Source organism: Panthera pardus, unplaced genomic scaffold (genome assembly GCF_024362965.1).
Source record: "Panthera pardus isolate Hobbes unplaced genomic scaffold, ASM2436296v1 HiC_scaffold_8, whole genome shotgun sequence".
Classification (NCBI taxonomy): domain Eukaryota; kingdom Metazoa; phylum Chordata; class Mammalia; order Carnivora; family Felidae; genus Panthera; species Panthera pardus.
The window spans coordinates 20,843,078-20,862,933 of NW_026527013.1; the positions used below are offsets into that span (position 1 = coordinate 20,843,078).

Here is a 19,856-nt window from a genome sequence, read left to right on the forward strand (position 1 = left end):
ACCGTGTTTTCCCACCTACTCCAAGCTTCACAGGCTGCGTCCATTGTACAATAAAGGAGACTGAGGCTCAGAAAGAAAGTGACTGTCGGAAGGTTCCCAGCCTCAAGCCTCACTCACAAGGTCCAGGGTCCTGCCTGCCCCAGGCTATTCCTCCGGCCACGCCGTTTGGTCCCTGTCCACCAGGACATGGCCCTTTTCTGCTTCCTTGTCCTCTCTCAACAGTGGACATTATAGCACTTAACACACCACCAGGCCGGCATATAAAGATGGCAGTCACTGCTGTCTACTTATTACCTACCATGTGCCAGCGTTTATACATGTCACTTCACTTAATCCTTATAGGGGCCCTTCACAGCAGGTGTTATTAACCTTCTTTTTTCTTTCTTTCTTTTTTTTTTTTTTAAGTTTATTTATTTATTTTTGAGGCCGGGGTGGGGGTGGGGAGAGAAAATCCCAAGCAGGCTCCAAGCTGGCAGCACGGAGCCCAACGCGGGGCTCAAACCCATGAACCCGTGAGATCATGACCTGAGCAGAAACCAAGAGTCAGACGCTTAACCAACTGAGTCACCCAAGTTCCCCTTAACCTTATTTTTCAGATGGGGAAGGAGGCTCAGGGAGGTAAGAATCTTGCTCGAAGTCACCCAGGAAACGACAGAGCTGAGATCAGAACCCAAAGTACAGGCAGTTCCCTGACATCAGGCAGCTACTGACAGGTGACATGGCCTGCAGTTTTGCTTCCACATGCCCAGCTTCTCTTACATCCTGTGTTTAACACTTTTTGCGTCATTCTCCCACCCACCTGCCCTGGAATGCCTGCCTGGCACAGAGCTGAACACAGAGCGGGCCCTCCACACACACTGGATGCCTCAAAGAGCCAAGCCCACCACGGTGACATTCCTGTGTAATGAAACCTTCCCAAGGCAAAGGGCCAACAGCCCCACCTGACACAGCATCGTGGCCACTCACCTGCACTCCAGCACCCTGGAGATGTGGTATTTGCCAGAGCTTGGCAAACAAGCGATAAGCAGAGATAAGATGACAAACAAGAGTGGGAAGGGACACACGCGCCAGGGCCGTGAGTAATGATAGTGATGGAATAACTGGAGCAGCACTGAAGGAGGAAAATCCTATCAGTGCTTTGCCCATTCAACATCAAGGGGTCCTGGGGCCCTGCCTGGTGGTTCACAGGCATAGCATGCATGAGTAAAGTCACATTAGCCTACATGTACATACCTACAGAGCTGTACCAAGTTGTCATCTTTCACTTGTGCCAAATATAAACATCTCATTATTTATTATTGTTATTTTTTATTTTAGAGAAAGAGGGAGAGAGAGTGTGCCAGTGGGGGAGAGGGACAGAGGGAGAGAGAGAGAATCTTAAGCAGATTCCACACTCAGCACGGAGCCCGACACAGGGATTGATCCCATGACCCTGGGATCATAACTTGAGCAGAAATCAAGAGTCAGCTACTCAACTGAGCCACCCAGGCACCCCAAATATAAACAGCTTAAAATAAAAATAAAAAAAAGGTGGGGTAGCTTAGTTGGTTAAGCGTCCAATTCTTAATTTCAGCTCAGGTCGTGATCTCATGGTTCAGTTCGTGGGATCGATCCTTGTGTCGGGCTCTATGCTGACAGTGCTGGGCCCTGCTAGGGATTCTCTATTCTCTCCCTCTCTCTGTTCCTCCCCTGCTTGTACTCTCTCTCTCAAAATAAATACACAAACATTAAAAAAAAAAGTGGGGGGGGGGGGAGGGCACCTGACTGGAGTGACTCACTTGATTAAGCATCCGACTCTTGATTTCAGCTCAGGTCATGCTTTCACGGTTTGTGAGATAGAGCCCCGCATTGGGCTCTACACAGACAGCATGGAGCCTGCTTGAGATTCTCATTCTCATTTTCTCTCTCTCTCTCTCTCTCTCTCTCTCCCCTCCCCCACTTGCATGCTCTCACTCTCTCTCTCAAAAATAAATAAAACACTAAAAAAAATTTTTTTAAAAAAGGTGAAAACTCAGAAAAGACAAATCTGTTTAACTGTGGAAATCTCACTTGGGGTGTGTAGGGATCCCCTCTCACCCCACCCTGGTGTGGGATCCTGGGCTCTCATAGTAGGTTAAATTGCTTGTCTCAGTTTCTGCTGCTGCCAGCCTATCACATGCCACCAGGAACTCACACTTTGCACACAGCAGAAACTGCAGAAATATCTGTGGTTGATCTCAGTCACTTAAACACATGGGTCACTAACCATAAATTTTCATTAAAAAACACAACAACAAAATAGCCTGCAGGTCTTCCTTGTGACAAGAAGTCAACCCATCTGGACTGACTATGGTCTCACTTATTCATCATCAAGATGCAGATATGGATAAGGTGCCTCTGCCTAGGATGTAGAAAGTTGGGTAAAACATTAACCCCATCCTAACAAGAAAAAGACTAGCAATCCAAAAGAATTACAATATAGCAATTGCAAGAATAGCAATCCAAAACTTTCTTAAATCAGAGAACTGAAGTCACAAAGCAAACAGCTAGCCTGAAATCTAAGGAAAGGCAGACTCATCTAAGGAAAACAGGAAGTGAACATCAGCTCACCTATGGCAAAGCACGGGAGGAAGGGGCACTGGGTGCTATATAAGTGGGTAAGAAGAACTGAGTTAAGCCAACAAACTGCTAGAAGCTGAGTATAGAGAGTGTGAGAGTGAAGAACCCCTGGGAACCACAGACACAAATGGAGTCTGCATCCACTCACAAGTTTTTCACAGACCTCCACTGGGAATTCATGACAAAGATTGGCGGCAGGGCAGGAGATGGGAGAAAACCATCCCTGAGGGTGCAAACCCAGAGGAAGGCAGCTGACACGGAAAAGGCATGAAAGCCTAACAGGACCCTTCTCTCCTACAGAACAAAACCCATAAGCTATTGGGAAATGAGCAAAGATAAAACCCCGCTGCCCCTGGTGAGGAGAGGCAAGAAACCATCCTGAGCCAACATCACTCAGGCTTCCTAAGGCTGAGGGAGGGGATGGGCTACTAAGAATGCCCTACTTCTAAGACCCAGGGATATAGGGCCTGTCTAAGACTAAAGCTGGGGCCAGGCTAACAGAGAAGACTTGCAACAAAGCTAGCCAGCACCAACAACCTTGCACCAGCAGCCTATTGCTAGGGGAGGTGTAAGAGCATGGAAATAGATGCCCTCTGAGGAACAGGCCCCCAAGGAAGGTTGAAAGCTGGGGGTGGAGCAGGAACATTGAGAAAAACCCTCCAACACCCAGACCTCACCTAAGTACACAGTAACACTAAACTCAGCTCAACTCCTGATAAGACTATTTACTTCTGTCTCTACTGTCCTAACCATGATGTACAGCATTTAATCAAAAATTACGAGACACACAAAAGGCAAGGAAAAAGACACTGTCAGACAGAAAGTAATCAGCAGAATCAGAGGACTTCGATGTTGGTACTATCAGACATACAATTTAAAATAACAATGACTAACATGTTAAAGGTCGAATTGGAAAATGTGGACAATACACACAGACAGATCCGGAATTCCACCAGGGAGGTAGAAATTACAAGAAAGAGTCCATGCAAATGCTAGAAATAAGAAACCCAGTAACTGAGATGAAGAATGGCTTTGATGGGCTATTTATAGGCTCAGCTCAGCTGAGGAAAATAAATCAATGTCCTTAAACATTGATCAATTCCTCAAACTGAAAGATAATAGGGGTGAAAAAAACAGAACAGAGCATCCATAAACTGTGAGACAATATCAAATTGTCTAACATGTATGAGTGGAATTCCAGAAGGAAAGGAGAGAGAAAAGAGACATTCCTTATAGACCAAATTTGCTGGTAGTGAATTATTTCAGCTTTTGTCCGAAAAAAGTCTATTTCTCTTTCATTTTTAAGAGATATTTTTGCTAAGTACAGAATTCTGGGTTGACAGTTTTTTCTTTCAACGCTTTACGATGTTACTTCAATGTCTTCTGGATTGTGTAGTTTCATATGAAAATTCGTCTGTGATTCTTACCTTTGACCAGCTCTGTATATAATGTCTCTTTCCTGTCGACTTTCAAGATTTTCTCTTAATGTTTGATTTTCAAAAGCTTCAATATAATTTGTGCAGGGTTTTAGTTTTGTTTTTTATTCAGCTTGCTTGTCCTTTCTCTGAGGTTTTTGGATCTATGGTTTGACACCTTTCATTAATTTTCAAAAATCCTTGGTCATTATCTTTTTAATAGCACCAAAAATCATGAATTTTTTAAAAAGTTTATTTATTTTGAGAGAGAGTGCGCATAAGCATGAGTGGGGGAAGGGCAGAGAGAGAAGGAGAGAGAGAATCCCAAGTAGGCTCCATGTTGTCAGCATGGAGCCTAACTCGGGGCTTGATCTCACAGACTGTGAAATCATGACCCGAGCTGAAACAAAGAGTCAGATGCTTAACCGATTGAGCCACCCAGGCACCCCTCATGAATTTTATTATTACTTTCTTATGGTTGTTCTAACAAATTGTCACACTTGATGGCTTAAAACAAGAGAAATTTATTCTCAGAGTTCTAGAGATCAGAAATCCAAAATTAAGGTATCAACAAGATCCCTTCCCTCTGGAGGCACTAAGGGAGAATCCGTTCTTGCCTCTTCCACCTTCTGGTGGCTCCAGGATTCCCTAGTTTATGCATAACTCCAGTCCCTACCTCCATCTCCACATGGCCTTATCTTCTTCTCTCTGTGTATCTCTTATAAGGACACTTGTCATTGGATTTAGGGCCAATTAATTCCATCGTCAAAGATCCTTTTCCCAAATAAAATCACAATTGCAGGTTCTGGGGGTCAGGACACAGACATATCTTTTGGGGGGGCCACCATTCAATCCACAACAAAATGCTTAGATATAAGTCTAATAACATATATGCAAAAAAACTACCATACGTTGATGAGTAAAATCAAAGAAGACCAATATCAATGAAGTACCATGTTTATATACTGAAGGCTCAATGTTATTAAGATCTCAAGTCTCCCTGAAATAAACTATAGAAATCAAGAAGCTGATTCTAAAATCTGTATGAAAAGGCAGAGCAACTAGAGAAGCCAAAACAATTTTGAACAGAGGAAGAAAATGAGAAAATTCACATTACCTGATTTCAAGACTTAGTCTAAAGCTACAGCAACCAAGACAAGTGTGGTACTGGTGAAAAGACAGACAAATAGAACAATGGAACAAACAATGTCCAGAAATACACCCACAGATATCTGGTCAATTAATTTTTAACACAGTTACACAAACAACTTAGTAAAGACAGTTGCAGGAACAACTGGCTATCCATATGTAAAACAATGAACTCTGTTACATACTTTACATCCATATGTAAAACAATGAACTCTGTTACATACTTTACACCTCAAAATGGATCACAGACCTACATGTAAAACCTAAAACTATAATATTTGTATAATTTTCTTTTCTAAAACATAGGAGAAAATCTTTGTAACTTTGGATTAGGCAAAGATTTCTTAGATATGACACTGAAAGAATGGCCCATAAAAGAAAGCACTGATAAAATGAACTTCATTAAAATTTAAAACTACTATTTGAAAGACAGTTAAGAAAATGAAAACTCAGGACGCCTGGGTGGCTCAGTCAGTTAAGTGTCCGACTTCAGCTCAGGTCATGATCTCATTGTTCATAAGTTTGAGCCCACATCAGGCTCTGCACTACCTGCACGGAGCCTGCTTGGGATTCTGTCTCCCTCTCTCTGGCCCTTCCCCATGCTCGCTCTCTCTCTCTCTCTCTCTCTCTCTCTCTCAAAATAAATTAATAAACTTAAAAAAAAAAAAAAGAGGGGTGCCTGGGTGGCTCAGTAGGTTGGGCGTCCACCTTTGGCTCAGGTCACGATCTCACGGTTCCTGAGTTCGAGCCCAGCATCAGGCTCTGTGCTGACAGCTCAGAGCCTGGAACCTGCTTCAGATTCTGTGTCTCCCTCTCTCTCTGCCCCTCCCCCGCTCACACTCTGTGTGTCTCTTTGTCTCTCAAAAAATAAACATTAAAAAAAATTAAAAAATAAAGAAAATGAAAACGCAAACTACAGATTGGGAGAAAATATTTATAAGTCACATATCAAGAATATTTTAGAACTGTCAAAAACAATGAGAAAAAAACCTAATATTCAAAAAACAAATAAGCAAAGATGTGAACAGATACTTCATCAAAGAACATATAAAAATGGCAATCATACATAAAAAGATGCTCTGCATCATTAGTCGTTAGCAAAATGCAAATTAAAATCACAGTAAGATACCAGTATATACCTATTAGAACAGTCTAAAGTTAAAAAGACTGACCATACCAAGTGCTGACAAGGAGGTTAGAGAAATTCAAACTCAGACACTGCTGGGGAGAATGTAAGATGGTACAACCACTTTCGAAAACAGTCTGATAATTACTTGACAGGCTAAACATATACCTATATGTCCCAGCCATTCCACAGCTAGGTATGTACCCAAGAAAAAGGGAAATTATGTCCATAGAAATATAAGTACATAAAAGTTAACAGCAACTTTATTTGTAATAGCCCAAAATTGGGAATAACCCAAGTGTTCAACAACAGCAGACAAATGTGCTATAATCCATTCAATGGAGTACTCCTCAGCATTAAAAACAAATGAAATACTGATACATGTTAACAACAAGGGTGAATCTCAAAATAATTAGGCTGAGTGGGGGGCGGGGGACAGACCAGAAAGAATATATAACTACATGATTCCATTTATATCAAATTCGGAAAAACACAAACCAATCTGTAGTGACAGAAAGCAGATCAGTGGTTGCCAGGGGCTGGAGGTGGAAGGAGTGGATTGATATAAAGTGGCAAAAAGGAACTTTTGGGATGATGGAAATATTCTGCACCTTGAATGTGGTGGTGATTACATAACTGTATGTGTTTGTCCAAACTCCTAGAGCAGTTTTTTTTTTTTTTAATGGTGAATGCTGGAGCTCATGGCTGGCTCAGTCAGTAGAGCATGAAATGCATGATTTTGGCTCAGGTCACAATCTCACAGTTCGTGGGATCAAGCCCTGCATTGGGGTCCATGCTGCCAGCGCAGAGCCTGCTTGGGACTCATTCTCTCTTTCTCTCTCTCTCTCTCTCTCAAAATAAATAAGCTTTAAAATAAGTAAATAAGCAAGCCTGACCTTATTTATTTTTTTTAATGTTTATTTATTTTTGAGAGAAAGAGAGAGAGACAGAGTGTGAGCTGGGGAGGGGCAGAGAGAGAGGGAGACACAGAATCCCAAGCAGGCTCCAGGCTCTGGAAGCTGTCAGCACAGAGCCTGACGCAGGGCTCGAACCCACGAACCGCGAGATCATGACCTGAGCCGAAGTTGGACGCCCAACCGACTGAGCCACCCAGGCACCCCATGCAAGCCTGACTTTAAAGAAAAAAAAAAAAAAGATGCAGTTACAACTGAAATGCCCCTGAAGCCCGACCTGCCCATCATGACACTGCATACCCATCACAGTCACTCAGTACTCAAGGTGAAAATCACTACGTCTCCATTGGACATCACCAGGGGGCAAAACCCACGGCTGAAGGCTCCAGGTGAGGTCCATGAGGTCCACCATTGGTATGGTGATTATAGTTCCAAACCAGACTCACATTTCAGTACAGTTCAATTCCCAAAGCCTCAATCTCCCTGGTCATCAGTGGAGGTGCCCAGGCAGCATTTCCCAAGCAGCGGCTGCCAGGTGTATGGAATGTTAGGCCCCAGCCACTTAGGGGTCCCTATGCAGCTTGACAGTCATGAACATGCAAGGTCTGCAAACACCTGGCCGGCAGCCAGTAGTGGCTGGAGATTTACCACAAAGATGCTGTGAGCCGACGTGACAGAACTCCCCACTGTGGTAAGTGGGGTGGTCAATTATTAACACCTGTTCAAGATGGAAATTTCTCCTCTTCTCTCAATCTCTAACGCTGGACCTTGCCCCCTGCTCAGCCTATTCTGGAAACTGAAACTGTAATAGACAAAAGTATCCAGGAACTGGTCCACGGCTTGACTCTGGACCACAAAAGGGAGAGGAAGGTGACCTGGGCCCAAGATCTAGGCTGCCTCATTGGTACCCAACTCATACAGACCCAGGAAGCAGCCCGACTGGCCACCGCCCGCTAAAAACACTGAAGTGTGTCACTGTGTTTCCAAAGCAGGGCTGAGCACAAAACTGAAAGAAATGGACAGACACACGCACCATGATTAAATCTTTTCAACTTAATCTTTCATTCAACCGCTCATTGCATAGTCTGCTAAGTGAAGGTACAGAGATTCACGGACACGTTTCTTACAGTCTTTGCCTCAGGCCTTTGGCTTTGACAATTTGCCCTCATGAAAAGTTAATAGGTGTCTGTATCTGCCTGCCTCTGTTTGCTAAACCTGATGCTGGCAAGGAGAGCAGAAAATAGGACGGAGCTCACTTGAGCTCACCCTCCTCTCCAGCTCTTCAAGTGGAAAAAGTCATGGCCATTTTCTCAAATCAGAGCTCAAAAGAAACCTGGTACTGAATCCACCACACATATTTGTGGACTAGATATACAACAGTCTTGTCTGCCCTATAATTTAGAGTTCCGGCCTGGAGTCCAACAAGAGAGAAAACTTCTGGTTCTAAACATAGCCCTGAACCCAGGAGGAATTCTGGTGTCTTAAAATCATCTAATTGTTCGTCAATCTTGCCAATGTTCTTCCAAGCCAGCCTAAATATCAGTATGGAATTTGGTTACTGTGTTGGCTTTCATCTAGAGTATGAATGTGCAGGGTGCCTTCGTGTGTTCCCCACAGTAGGCTCCCAAGGAAGGCGGGGTGCTGGGTCATCTGTGTGCACAGAAGGAGCCAACAGGCTCAGGGTCACAGGGGCCTGGGGCCAATGGGGCAGCCTCAGAATGGAATCAAACACTCCATAACGATGGATCACATTTGGGTCTAAAAGCCACCCTTTGATTCCAGGCCCCCACTGATGGGAAGGGGAAAGAGTATTCTTTGAAGTGAGAATTGTGAAAGGGTCAAAGGACGGGTCTAAAATGGATGAGGGATCCATGTGCCCGACCTACCCTAGAACTGCAGATAGCTCAGGGTGCACTTTCTCACCTCACAGTCCTCTCCTCAGGGAGTGGTCCCTTTGAGGCAGGTGGCATCCTATCACACCTGTGTCACTCACAGACGTGCCTGGCACATGGGAGATGCTAACTGCACAAACCAAGGTGCCCCACCTCCTCCCCCAGGCCCAAATCAAGACTGAGGCCCCCACACCCAGGGTCTAACAGCCACTCCCAGGCTCTAGCCCCCGCAACCTCCGGCTATCCCCCAGCCACACTCTCTGGGAGTTTCCAAGTACTGCCCCACATATAAGAGGGCTGATGTATAAAAGCCAAAGTTTTCAAAGGAGTGAAAGCATTGCCTTGATAAGCAGGACCTGGGAAGTCATTCCGACATCCAAATATGCCCCTAAGAGAAAGCAGTGGAGCTGGAAAGGTCTGTCTCACTGCAAGGACACAGCCAGGTGAGGGAAACTCTGGGGAGAAAGGAGCAAGGATGAGCCAGGAGAGGAAGGCTAAGCAACTACAAATGGGTGGAGGCCATGAGAAAGCAAGCAGGCTATCACGCAGCAAGAGCTTCCCTTGGCGCAGAGGGGGTCCCTGACCCTCCTCTCTGGAAGGGCTCTGAGGGAACAGGGAAACATCCCAGGCCTTTAGGCGCTGAAGCCCTCCGGGCCATCATACCCAGTATAGCCAGAAACACACGCAAGTGGGCTGCAAGGCAGAGCTGGGGGCCAGGGCCAGAGCCAAGAAGGAACCGGGCAGCGGTGGGGGTAGAGTCTTCCACACAACCCCAAGAGGCCTTGGGAGAAGGCAGGCCGGTCATGGGCCTGTGCTCATGCTAGAGGACATCTGCTGAGTCTGCCCCGGGGTTCCTGGAGCCAATGCACCTCTGAAGCATTTGCACAAGTGACAACACAGACAACCAGATGAAGCCACTGCACAGTCTCCATGCCAGTGACCAATACCTCGGCCAGCTCATTCTCTCTGAACATGACCTGCTTCTCTTGGGGCCAGCTCTTGCTCAGTTCCATTCCACAAATGTTACTGAGGGCCCACTCCAGGCTGCGCACTGAGCACCTCAGGGTTACCTACCCCTTCCCTTGAGCCAGAAACACCTACCCTTCCACAGCAAACACCTGGGCTGAGGCACTCTGGGAGGGAGCTAAAGCCCAGTGTTGACTGGAGACTTTCTTTTAAAAAAATTAAACTGCTTTGAACTAATTTTAGACTTAGAAAAAAGTTGTAAAAAATAGTACAGAGAATTTCCATATATCCCTCCCCCAGGCTTCCCCAGTGCTAACGTCTTACATAACCATTAGTACAATGATCAGACCAGGAAATTAATCTTGGGACGATACCATTAACCAAACTAAGGACCCCACTTGAGCTCCACCAGTTTTCCTACTAATGTCCTTGGATCTTGCTGTTCCAGAATCCCATCTGGGACCTCATGCTGCATTTAGTTATTTCTCCTTGGTCTTTTGCAACCTAGGTCAGCTCCTCAGTTTTCTCTTGTCTTTCATGACCTTGACACTTTCATTTTTTTTTTTTAATTTTAATTTTTTACATTTATTTATTTTTGAGAGACAGAGCGTGAGCAGGGGAGGGGCAGAGAGGGAGACACAGAATCTGAAGCAGCCTCCAGGCTCTGAGCGGTCAGCACAGAGCCTGACACGGCTCTGACCTGAGCTGAAGTCGGACGCTTAACTGACTGAGCCACCCAGGTGCCCCGACCTTGACACTTTCAAAGAGTACTGATCAGTTATGTTGTCAAATGTCCCTCATTTCGGGTCTGTCCGAAGTTTTCTCAGGATTGAATCGAGGTTAGCATTTTTGACAAGAACACCACAAAAGCCAAGCACCTGACATCACAGAACTCATGCGAACAGGACGTATTATTAGTGGTGCTGACCTTGATCAATGGTGATGGTGACCTCTCTGCCAGGTTTCTCCTATGTGAAAATACATCTTTCCCTGTGTAGTTAATCTTGGCTTTTAAAATGTGGCTTTTTAAGAGGGAACGTGTTGCTGTCATTACAACTACACGCTGTCAGCCCAGCCTGCTGCTGGCTGCAGCTGCCCCACAGATGAGAGGCAGCTAATGAAGATGAGCGGCAGAGCCGACGTCTCTGGAAGACGCCGAAGCTCTCGGTGACAAAGAGGAACAGTAGCAGTTTATTTATAGATCCACTTGAAGACAGCTCATTGTAACTACTGGGGTTGAATTTTTAAAACCTCGGGAACAAAGGCTGGCTATTTTAAACTCTCCTTGCACTTAGTTCAATGGAGAGTGTTAGAGGCAATGACCACACCCAGGCATCACTTCCAAGCTTGGCAATTCATATTTTGTGTAGCATCTCAGGACACGAGCAAAGCCTGCCAGGACAGATAACCATGACTGGCTCTGCCTACCCTGCAGAGGCGGCGGGACTCTTCTGGGCCAAAGTGCTCACCCCCAGGGAGGAGTCTAGGGAGGCTGCATCCCGTGGGGTCTCCCAGCCTCCCCTTCCTGGAAAATTAACTTGCATACAGCTGTTGTGAACCAAGGTTACATCACCTCTCTCCCTGCCTCCCCCACAGGCTGCAAAGACGGACAGCGCCCCCCAGCGGATGCCCGCCCCAGGACAGCTGGCAGCAGCTGATCCATCTCCAGGCTGGAGCAAGGGGTTCCTGGAGCTCACAGTACACAAATATCCCTAAGGATGGTGGGAGAGAGGCATCCCAGAGCTCCTCCTGCCCCCAACCTACCTGCACCTCTGGGCCAAGACTGCTCAATCTCTCCATGCACCAGAACCACGGTGGGGAGCAGAGATTGGACTTTCTCAAAGCCTCCCACATCTTTATTTGAACAAGAAGCACAAAGCCATATTCTTGACACATGTGAAAAAATGTGAATATGCACTAGACAGATGATAGTAAGGAATTATTAATTTTGTTGGGTGTGAAAAGAGCACTACAGTTATACAACGAAGAAAAGTCTTTATTTAGGGTAAAATAATGTATCTGGGATTAAACAAAAATACTCTGACTCCACTAAAAAAAACAAAACAAAACGTGTGTGGGGTGGGGGTGGGGGAGATGAACAAAACAGATTGGCAAAATGCTGAAGCTAGATGAAAGGTACATGGGGGGTCTGTTATACTAGTCTCTCCACCTTTTGTGTGAGCTTGAAATTTTCCACAATTCAAAGGTTTTTTGTTTTGTTTCATTTAATAAAAAAGAAAAAGTTCCCAGGTGACTGGAATGAGCGGTGGCCAGGCAAGTGGGACCCTAGGAAGAAGTTGACGAGGGTCCCCGGCCGGGTGTCCTGGCACTTTCAAGTCCAGGAGGTAGATCTGTCTCAATCCATGAATGTTCAGACCAGCCTTTGGCATTGCCGCAGAGAAAGCCCCCAATGTCACCACAAGCATTCTGTGAACCCTGCAGCAATGTCCAGACCTTCAAAGAAACTAATTTTAAGATAATCTCCATGGAAACCATCTATTCTGATTTTTTCCATGGTAACCAATGAGAACATAAACACAAGCACTATCTAACACCCTTACAACACATGGGCCAACGCTGCCATCCAATCTGGAAAATATAAACTGCAAAGGGCTTTTTTCCATTGAAAATGAGAAGTACTGAAACTTCTAGTCCAGATATGCAGATTATACCATGCTCCACTGCCCAGTCACTGCCCATACCACCCCATGCACCTGCCCCCAAAGTGGCAAACCAGGCCAGAAAGTGATTTCCTTCATTTAGCCTGGGACCATCAAAAATGCCAAAAGAAAGAGCCAGGGCCTGCCTCTTGCCTCACAGGTTCAACCCATGCTGCCCATAGGCTGCAGGCACGTGTCCACCGAGCTCTGATTTCCAGAGCATTCTGGGTTCCAGCTACATGCTGGGCACCACAAGAAGACCAAGGCCCCAGCCCTCTGGGGAGACCAGACAGACCAGTGAATAACTGACTACAGGAAAGAGGGGTTGCTCCAGCAAGCAGAGCGAGTGCTCCAGTAGGTGGGGCGGGAAGAATTCACAACCCGCGGGCCTCCCAGGGAAGGCCGCATGGAGGAAATGTCATCTGGAAAGAAGCTGAAAGGCTGAGTATAGTTCTGCTGGAGAACAGAGGGCGGGCGGCGGGGGGTGGGGGGGGGTGGGGTGAAGGCAGCCCAAAGTCTTAGTCAGACTTAAGCAACTGGGTCTATTTCCACTTGTGGCTCATTTCCTCCATTTTTAGGTTTCTGGGTTTGAAAAAAATAGCATGGAACTGAAGAAGACTCTCAAATCCCAACAGTCTCAGTTCTTGCCCACCCTCTCTGTTTTATAACCACACATGGCCTCTGTTGGCTCTTCTGTGAAGGAGACTTATCAGCGTGGCCTGACACGGTTGTAGACGCTTGTTACCACTGTCAGCAAAATGGCAGCATCACAGCAGTGGCCCTGGGTCATGCATGCTTGGTAGCAAAGCATCATGGTCTCAGGATCCCACTGCACACTGTCCCATGATTTAGGCTCATTTCCCCACATGCAACGTGGAATCTCCACTGACCCTGAACCCACACTATGGCTGCCAGAGCGAAAGGAAAGCAGATAGTTCTGAGAGCCTTGAATGAGATAACAGAGCTCTCAAAGGTGTATGTGAGCGCCCAGGTTTATGCTCCCGATGTATCCTGACACACGCAGAACTAGACGCAAGGGTCCCCGGGCCTTGTGAGGATTCCAGAGGCAGGTTCTTTCATCTTCATGACACTGAGTATCTCACCATGCCTTGCCCAGGATTTCTGAAACCATGCCTCCTGTTGGTTTAAGTCATTAAATAGGCCTTTTTTCCTTCCTGGATAGGCCTTCCTGCCACTCTTCTCTGGATAGGGAGCTACCTGTTTGTGGAATGGATGAGAATTTTCCAGTGGCAGGAAACTACAACTCAAAGGGGCCGCTCAGAGAAGGGGATGCAGACTCTGTCTCATCCCACAACCCCATCCTCTTGCCACCACTACTGTTGCTGCTGTTTTGGGACTTGGTCCTACTCTTGTTGCCTGGAGGCACTTCCCCAAAAGGCTCCACAAAGAAGACCTTCACCTGGGGGCTTAGATGTTGAGCCATAAGCACCAGGCCATCTCAAGCTCGGGTGCCAGAGACTCTTACCTGTCAGCTTCCCTAAAGGCCCCTCAGGCTCTGGAGGATGGGAGCTGATATAGGCATCGCTGTCTAGAGGGCAAGAGGCAGGAGTCAGGGATACTGAGGACAACGCAGGAGTCAGGGATACTGAGGACAACGCAGGAGGCAGGTGAGCCACAGGATGTGGATTCAGGAGCAGGTGACTGGACTGGTGCAGCAGCACTGACGGGCAGAAAAGGAGCCAAGACAGCAAGACAGGTGACAGAGGCCCATAGAGGGCTGCCCTGGGTACCATCCTTCCTCCTAGTGCATCCTGGCTGCTAAAAAAAACACACATCTGCCTGCCCAACTGTAAGCAGGGCCTACTGGGTGCCTCTGGGTTTAAAGAGCCCACAGGGAAGTGATGGAATTTAACGCTAGACTGAGATTAGAGCCAATGCGATACCACTTTTCCTCTTTTGGAAAGAAGTGGACCACAATTCTCCAAATTGGGCTGAAAGGGACCCCAATCCCCCAAGTGCTTTTCCCAAACTACAGTTAGTCCCCACGAGCCATGTAAACTCCCCAAGATGGACAGAGGCTCTCTTCTTCCCCCTACGTCCCTGCCCAGGATGCCATGGTCACAATTGGCTAGACTGTTTTCCAGTAGACTAGTGACTCTTCAAAGTGGGTCCTTGGACCATCAACATCACCTAGAAACTTCAAATTCCTTACCAAATCAGATGCTCTGGGAATGGGGCAGACTGTGTTTAACAAGGCCTCAGGGTGAATCTGAAGCACATTAAGGTTTGAGAACCATTACAAGAGGCTTGCTGCAATCTATGTCAAATGTTAAAGGGCCTGTCTCCTCACTGCACTGCCAAAGGCAACTTCTCTCTTCTGGTAAACACGGTAATTATTTAACATGTGCTGGGATAGCCCTGACCCACCTCCCAATAAAGTCAGTTTTAGCCTCTGGAAGGAAAAGGAGAGGAGATCTTGCCTGCTTCCCGGTAACAGACACAAGTCGGACCCTGAGGGAAGGAGCCCAGCTCCCCACACTGATCCCAGGCCCAAAGAGCCCCTCCGCGGGAAGCATCAGAATCTTTGGTGCTTTTAGACTTCACACAGCCACGTTACTCCCGGCCACTGTACAAGGATGCTCTGATTGAAGCAGGAACTTCCTTTAAATAGTAGCTCACAGGGCGCCTGGGTGGCTCAGTCGGTTAAGCGTCTGACTCTTGGTTTCGGCTCAGGTCATGATCTCATGGTATGTGAGGTTGAGGTCTGCATCAGGCTCTGCACTGACAGTGAGGAGTCTACTTGGGATTCTTTCTCTCCCTCTCTCTCTCTGCCCCTCTCCCAATCACACAACAAATAAATTAACTAATTGTAACTTGGTAACAAATATTGAATCTTCTTTATTTTTAGTCTCTGTCTTCCCACTGAAACTAAGAAACCCAGAGCACTTTCCATGACTTCCTCTCAAGTAAAGGTGACGAAAATGAAACTTGAGTGTGAAGTGAGACATCTTGTCTGAGGGCCTCTGCCACCCAGAGTCAGCAAAGGCTGTTGCGGCCACCCTACCCCCCACCCCTGCAGGATGATCTTTTCCACAGTAAGCCCCTAAAATGGAAAATGCCTAAAGGATGTAATGTGGACCAGTGGGGAGAAATCTGAGTACAGAGAATCAAGACAAACTGCCTGAGGTCACAGGAGAGATTTGACCTAGCTTCACTGTGGACCAGCACACAGGGGCGGTACAGCTCTTAAACTGCCCACCAAGTTGTTAAAGGCTGTCGAGAGTCTGGCTTCCATGAAACCAACCCTCTTCTAAGACACATAAGTATCTGAGCATATTCCGACTCACCTGCTGATAAGAGCCAGACAACAATCTTGGGAAATTCAGAGCCAGAATGGGGGCCAGTGGGAGAAAGGAGAGGCTCCCCTCCAACACACATAAATTTGGGGTTCAACCCTGCAGTAAACACCCAAAATGCCTTGCCTGTCAAGCATCCCCTTGAATCCATACTTCTCCCTACTACTGAAAGCAAATGCCAGCCAGAAATCTGTGTTATCAGCAAGAGACCCCAGTCCTCCACACTCACAAACAGATGGAAATCCATAAGGCAAGTGGAAATGGACCCCATCCCCTGCCTCAACTCTATGACTCCTCCAGGTAAGTGCTTGGGGTGATAACCCAGGACCCCCAGATCCTCAGCATGGGGTAAGATCCAGTGCCAAGACTGGAATCAGAGCCCAAAACCCCTAAGTCAAGCCCCGTGTAGCATCCCAAGACAGAAATGTGAGAGCAGAAACATGGGTGCGGGAGGTGGTGGGGGCTTCACCCTCAGAACCAGAACTAGGAAGAAACAGGCCATCCCCAGAGAAGGCTGAGACCTCAGATACTGTTAGCTAACCCAGCCTCCTCCCCCTGGGGACAATTCTAGCACTGAGGCTCTGGGGGTCCCAACTACTTTACTTTGAGGAGTCATGGGGGTGGGGAGCACAGAGGACTTGGGTCTCTCATCAGGAAGCACAACAGATTCCTGCAAGGGTCTAAAACCCTCACTGGACCTCACAAAGACGACCTGCAGAAGGGAGTCAACATCGAAAATTATCTAGGTCAGAATTGCCCCCTTTCCTGCATGTTGTCTCCCCACTCCAACAATCTCCCCAACTGGGCAGGGGGCTCATCCAGCCCTCAGTCTGACAGAGGAAGGAAGAGGAACATTTTAAAAATAGCTAAAGCTTGGTGAGCACTTGCCATGTGCCAGGCACAGTTCCAAGTGCCTGCCTGGCATGTACCACCTCGTGAAATCTCATGAAGGAGGGCCTGGTGCCTCCCCATCTGAGGTTGAGGGAGAAAAGCCCTCGGCCCCTGAACTCAAGGTTACTGTCTGAACTGGAAGGCAGCCAGGCCTGACAACTCAGGAAGTGTTTTTCAGTTTTCCTGAATTACCTAGAATTCTGCATTCTTCCCCTCCCACCTGCCTAGCACAACCTTCCTTCCAAATTGCATAATGGGCTCTCAGGTATTTGGAGGAAAGGCAAGAATAAGAGTAAATCAGAATAAATGCATCCTTGTTAAAAGTGGTTTAAAAATGCCTCTATGGTTGAAGTAAAAACCAGTCCTATGGTAGCTGGGACTTGGGAGGCAATGGCCAAATCCAAGGTCAGCCAAGACACAGTGGCCCTGATACCTCAGGGATGGCTCCGAAGCACTAACAGCAGGAAGGAGCTAGAACTTGAGTAGATGAGTACAGGGAGGAAACAGAGAGGCCAGGGCTGCAGCACAGGACAGAGCTAAGCACCAGACCCTTAAAACCCCCAGCACAAGCACCTGCTGCAGATGACTCGTGGGGGTCCCACTCTCTGCCCCGACATGAGCCCCTCTGGGAGGCACTCACCTGCTCGCAAGCAGCCCTCCCAACCTCCCTCCGGCCTTGCAGTATGTCATGGGGAAGAGCATGGAGCTTCCTGCCCACCTCGGCCCAGCTATTAGACTGGAGTCCTTCCTCTGCAGCCTTCCAAGCAGAGAAAGCCCCCCCAGCCACAGCCCTAAACCCTCTCCTCCACAACTCAGCCAAGAACAGAGAGAAAACGGAACCCTTTATTCTCATTCTGGAGGGCTGGGAAATGGCTTGTGCTTTTCAACATGAAATGTGCCTAAAAATAAGCTGTGAATTTCAACCAGAGGTTGAAAATAGCTCTGGCAGTGAACAGAGCTCTGTTCAGAGTGAGCTCAAGGATGGCCTTCATTCCAAGAGTGAGAGCTGAATGCTGCGGCCCGAGCAAGGGTCCTGGGCAGGGGGCTTTCCAGGGCAGAAGGGCCATCACATGCTCGTAGGGCTGCCCTTGCCATGCTCTGTTGGCGGGCCTGCCTCTGGCTTTAGATTGCCATACTCTACCACACACAAGGTACCTGGCCTGGTGGCTTCCTAAGATGCCCCAAATGCCCAGGTGTGTCTCATGCAGCTTTAGGGTCCAAGGGCCAGGGGACAAAAGGAGCTAGAGAGGGAGGGGTCATAAGATCCAAGAGCTCCTGGGGCACAGGCCAAGCCAAGCCACCCTGGCCAGCCACCAAACCACTCACTGGTTACTATCTTGGAGCCAGGGAAGCCAGCAGGCAGGAAGGACAAGAACACTCCAATTGTAAGTGAAGAATATCAAGTTGCTAAAGGTCTTTTTTTTGTTGTTTACCATCACCTCTGGAAGATTCCAAAGTGTGACAGGCCAAATGACATTTTTATAAAATAGACTTCTGCTAGAAATAGGCTAGAGACCTGAGCCACAGCTGCGGGGATAAGCCCAAATCTGGCCCAATCGAGCAGGCTCGGCGTGGCCCACCCTCTGTGCCGTCTCCATGCCTCCTGCCACAAGGACATCCCTACCCCCAGGCTCATTCCCACACTCCTCCCGCTTCTGCAGCAGCCTCCCTTATGGGCTCACTCCTGAGGTAGTAGTGCAGTGATTCTTGACTGGGGGCCATTCTGCCCCCCAGGAGACATTTGGCAATGCCTGAAGACATTTTTGGTTGTCACAAGTAGGGGGGTGGGGAGATGCTATTGGCAGCTAGTGGGTAGACGCCAGGGATACTGCTAAACACCCTACAATGCACAGGACAGCCCCCACAACAAAGATGTATCTGTCCCAACGGATGAGCAGTGTCGAGGCTGAGAACCCCTGGGTTACTGGAGGGACAGTATATGGATAGCCGGAGGGGCAGGGGCTCATTGGATGCACTGGCCCCTGGCACGTGGCTGCAGAGCACCTGGGCCCCCAGAGGAGCTAAGATGCCCTGGCCAGCCATGGGATCGGTCACCACATCTCAGTGCCACGGAAGCCTTTGGGCAGGAAAGCTGAGACTATACTCGTCTGCTTCCCTACCCACCATGGGGGCAAACCTAACCACCAGGCAGTGCTGGCTCTCCCAGGCTTGGGAAGACCAAAATAACTCTATGGATGGCGGCAGTGATGGCTGTGCAACAACATGAATGTACTTAATGCCACTCAACCGTATGCTTAAAAATGGCTAACAGGAGAAATTTTATGTCATGTATATAAAATGCAACAAAACAAACAAAAAATCCCTTAGCTCTCCTCTTGGCCTGGGAGTCCTGAGATCAGACACACTCCTACAAGTGTACTCCACATGGTGTGCAAGCTTTGGCATGGGTGTGTGTCTGGATGAGGGCCCATACATCTCTTCAGTGTCCCAAAGGGGCTTGTGACAAATAAGGGAAGAGCCATAAACAAAGAACAATTTCAGGACTAATAAGTCAAGTCACGGTGTGGGTCAGCAGAGTTCAGCTCTGTCATACATGGGGTCCTCAGAGCCCGCCAAAGGGGTACGCAGGTCCCATCATGGAAAACAGAGGTTTGGGAAGAGCAGGTGCTTTGTCTGGGACCAGACAGCCAGGGTTCAGACCCACTTCTCTGACCCTAGAGCCCATATCCTTTCCTCTGTTTGAGTACCATGTGGTGATGCCCAGTGGAATTGACTACAGCTCTGTCGTGGGCCTGAAGGTAGTAGGGGAACAAATGGTTTTCCTGAGCACTGGTGAGCACTGGCATCCCATCCATGCCAAACTCTGCCCTGTCCTGCTGGCTTCCCCCACCCCGAACACCTTCATGCTAGATGATCAGGCCCCACAGCTCTGGGATGCAAGGGTGCTCCACACCCCGTATCTGAGCA

At 47.7% G+C, this 19,856-nt stretch overlaps 1 protein-coding gene across 5 annotated transcripts in view; it reads right to left on the bottom strand.

Annotated features, from left to right (window-relative positions):
- The window catches only part of POC1A (POC1 centriolar protein A), a 93,511-nt gene that overhangs the window by 24,212 nt on the left and 49,443 nt on the right, over positions 1-19,856 (bottom strand). For 4 of the 5 annotated variants that reach the window (XM_019417068.2, XM_019417063.2, XM_019417065.2 and 1 more), the window contains one exon: positions 11,825-11,914. The exons of the other annotated variant lie outside the window; for it this stretch is intronic. In XM_019417068.2, coding sequence (XP_019272613.1) covers positions 11,825-11,914 — 90 coding nt within the window. The remainder of the gene's footprint in view (positions 1-11,824; positions 11,915-19,856) is intronic. 5 annotated transcript variants of the gene reach the window in all.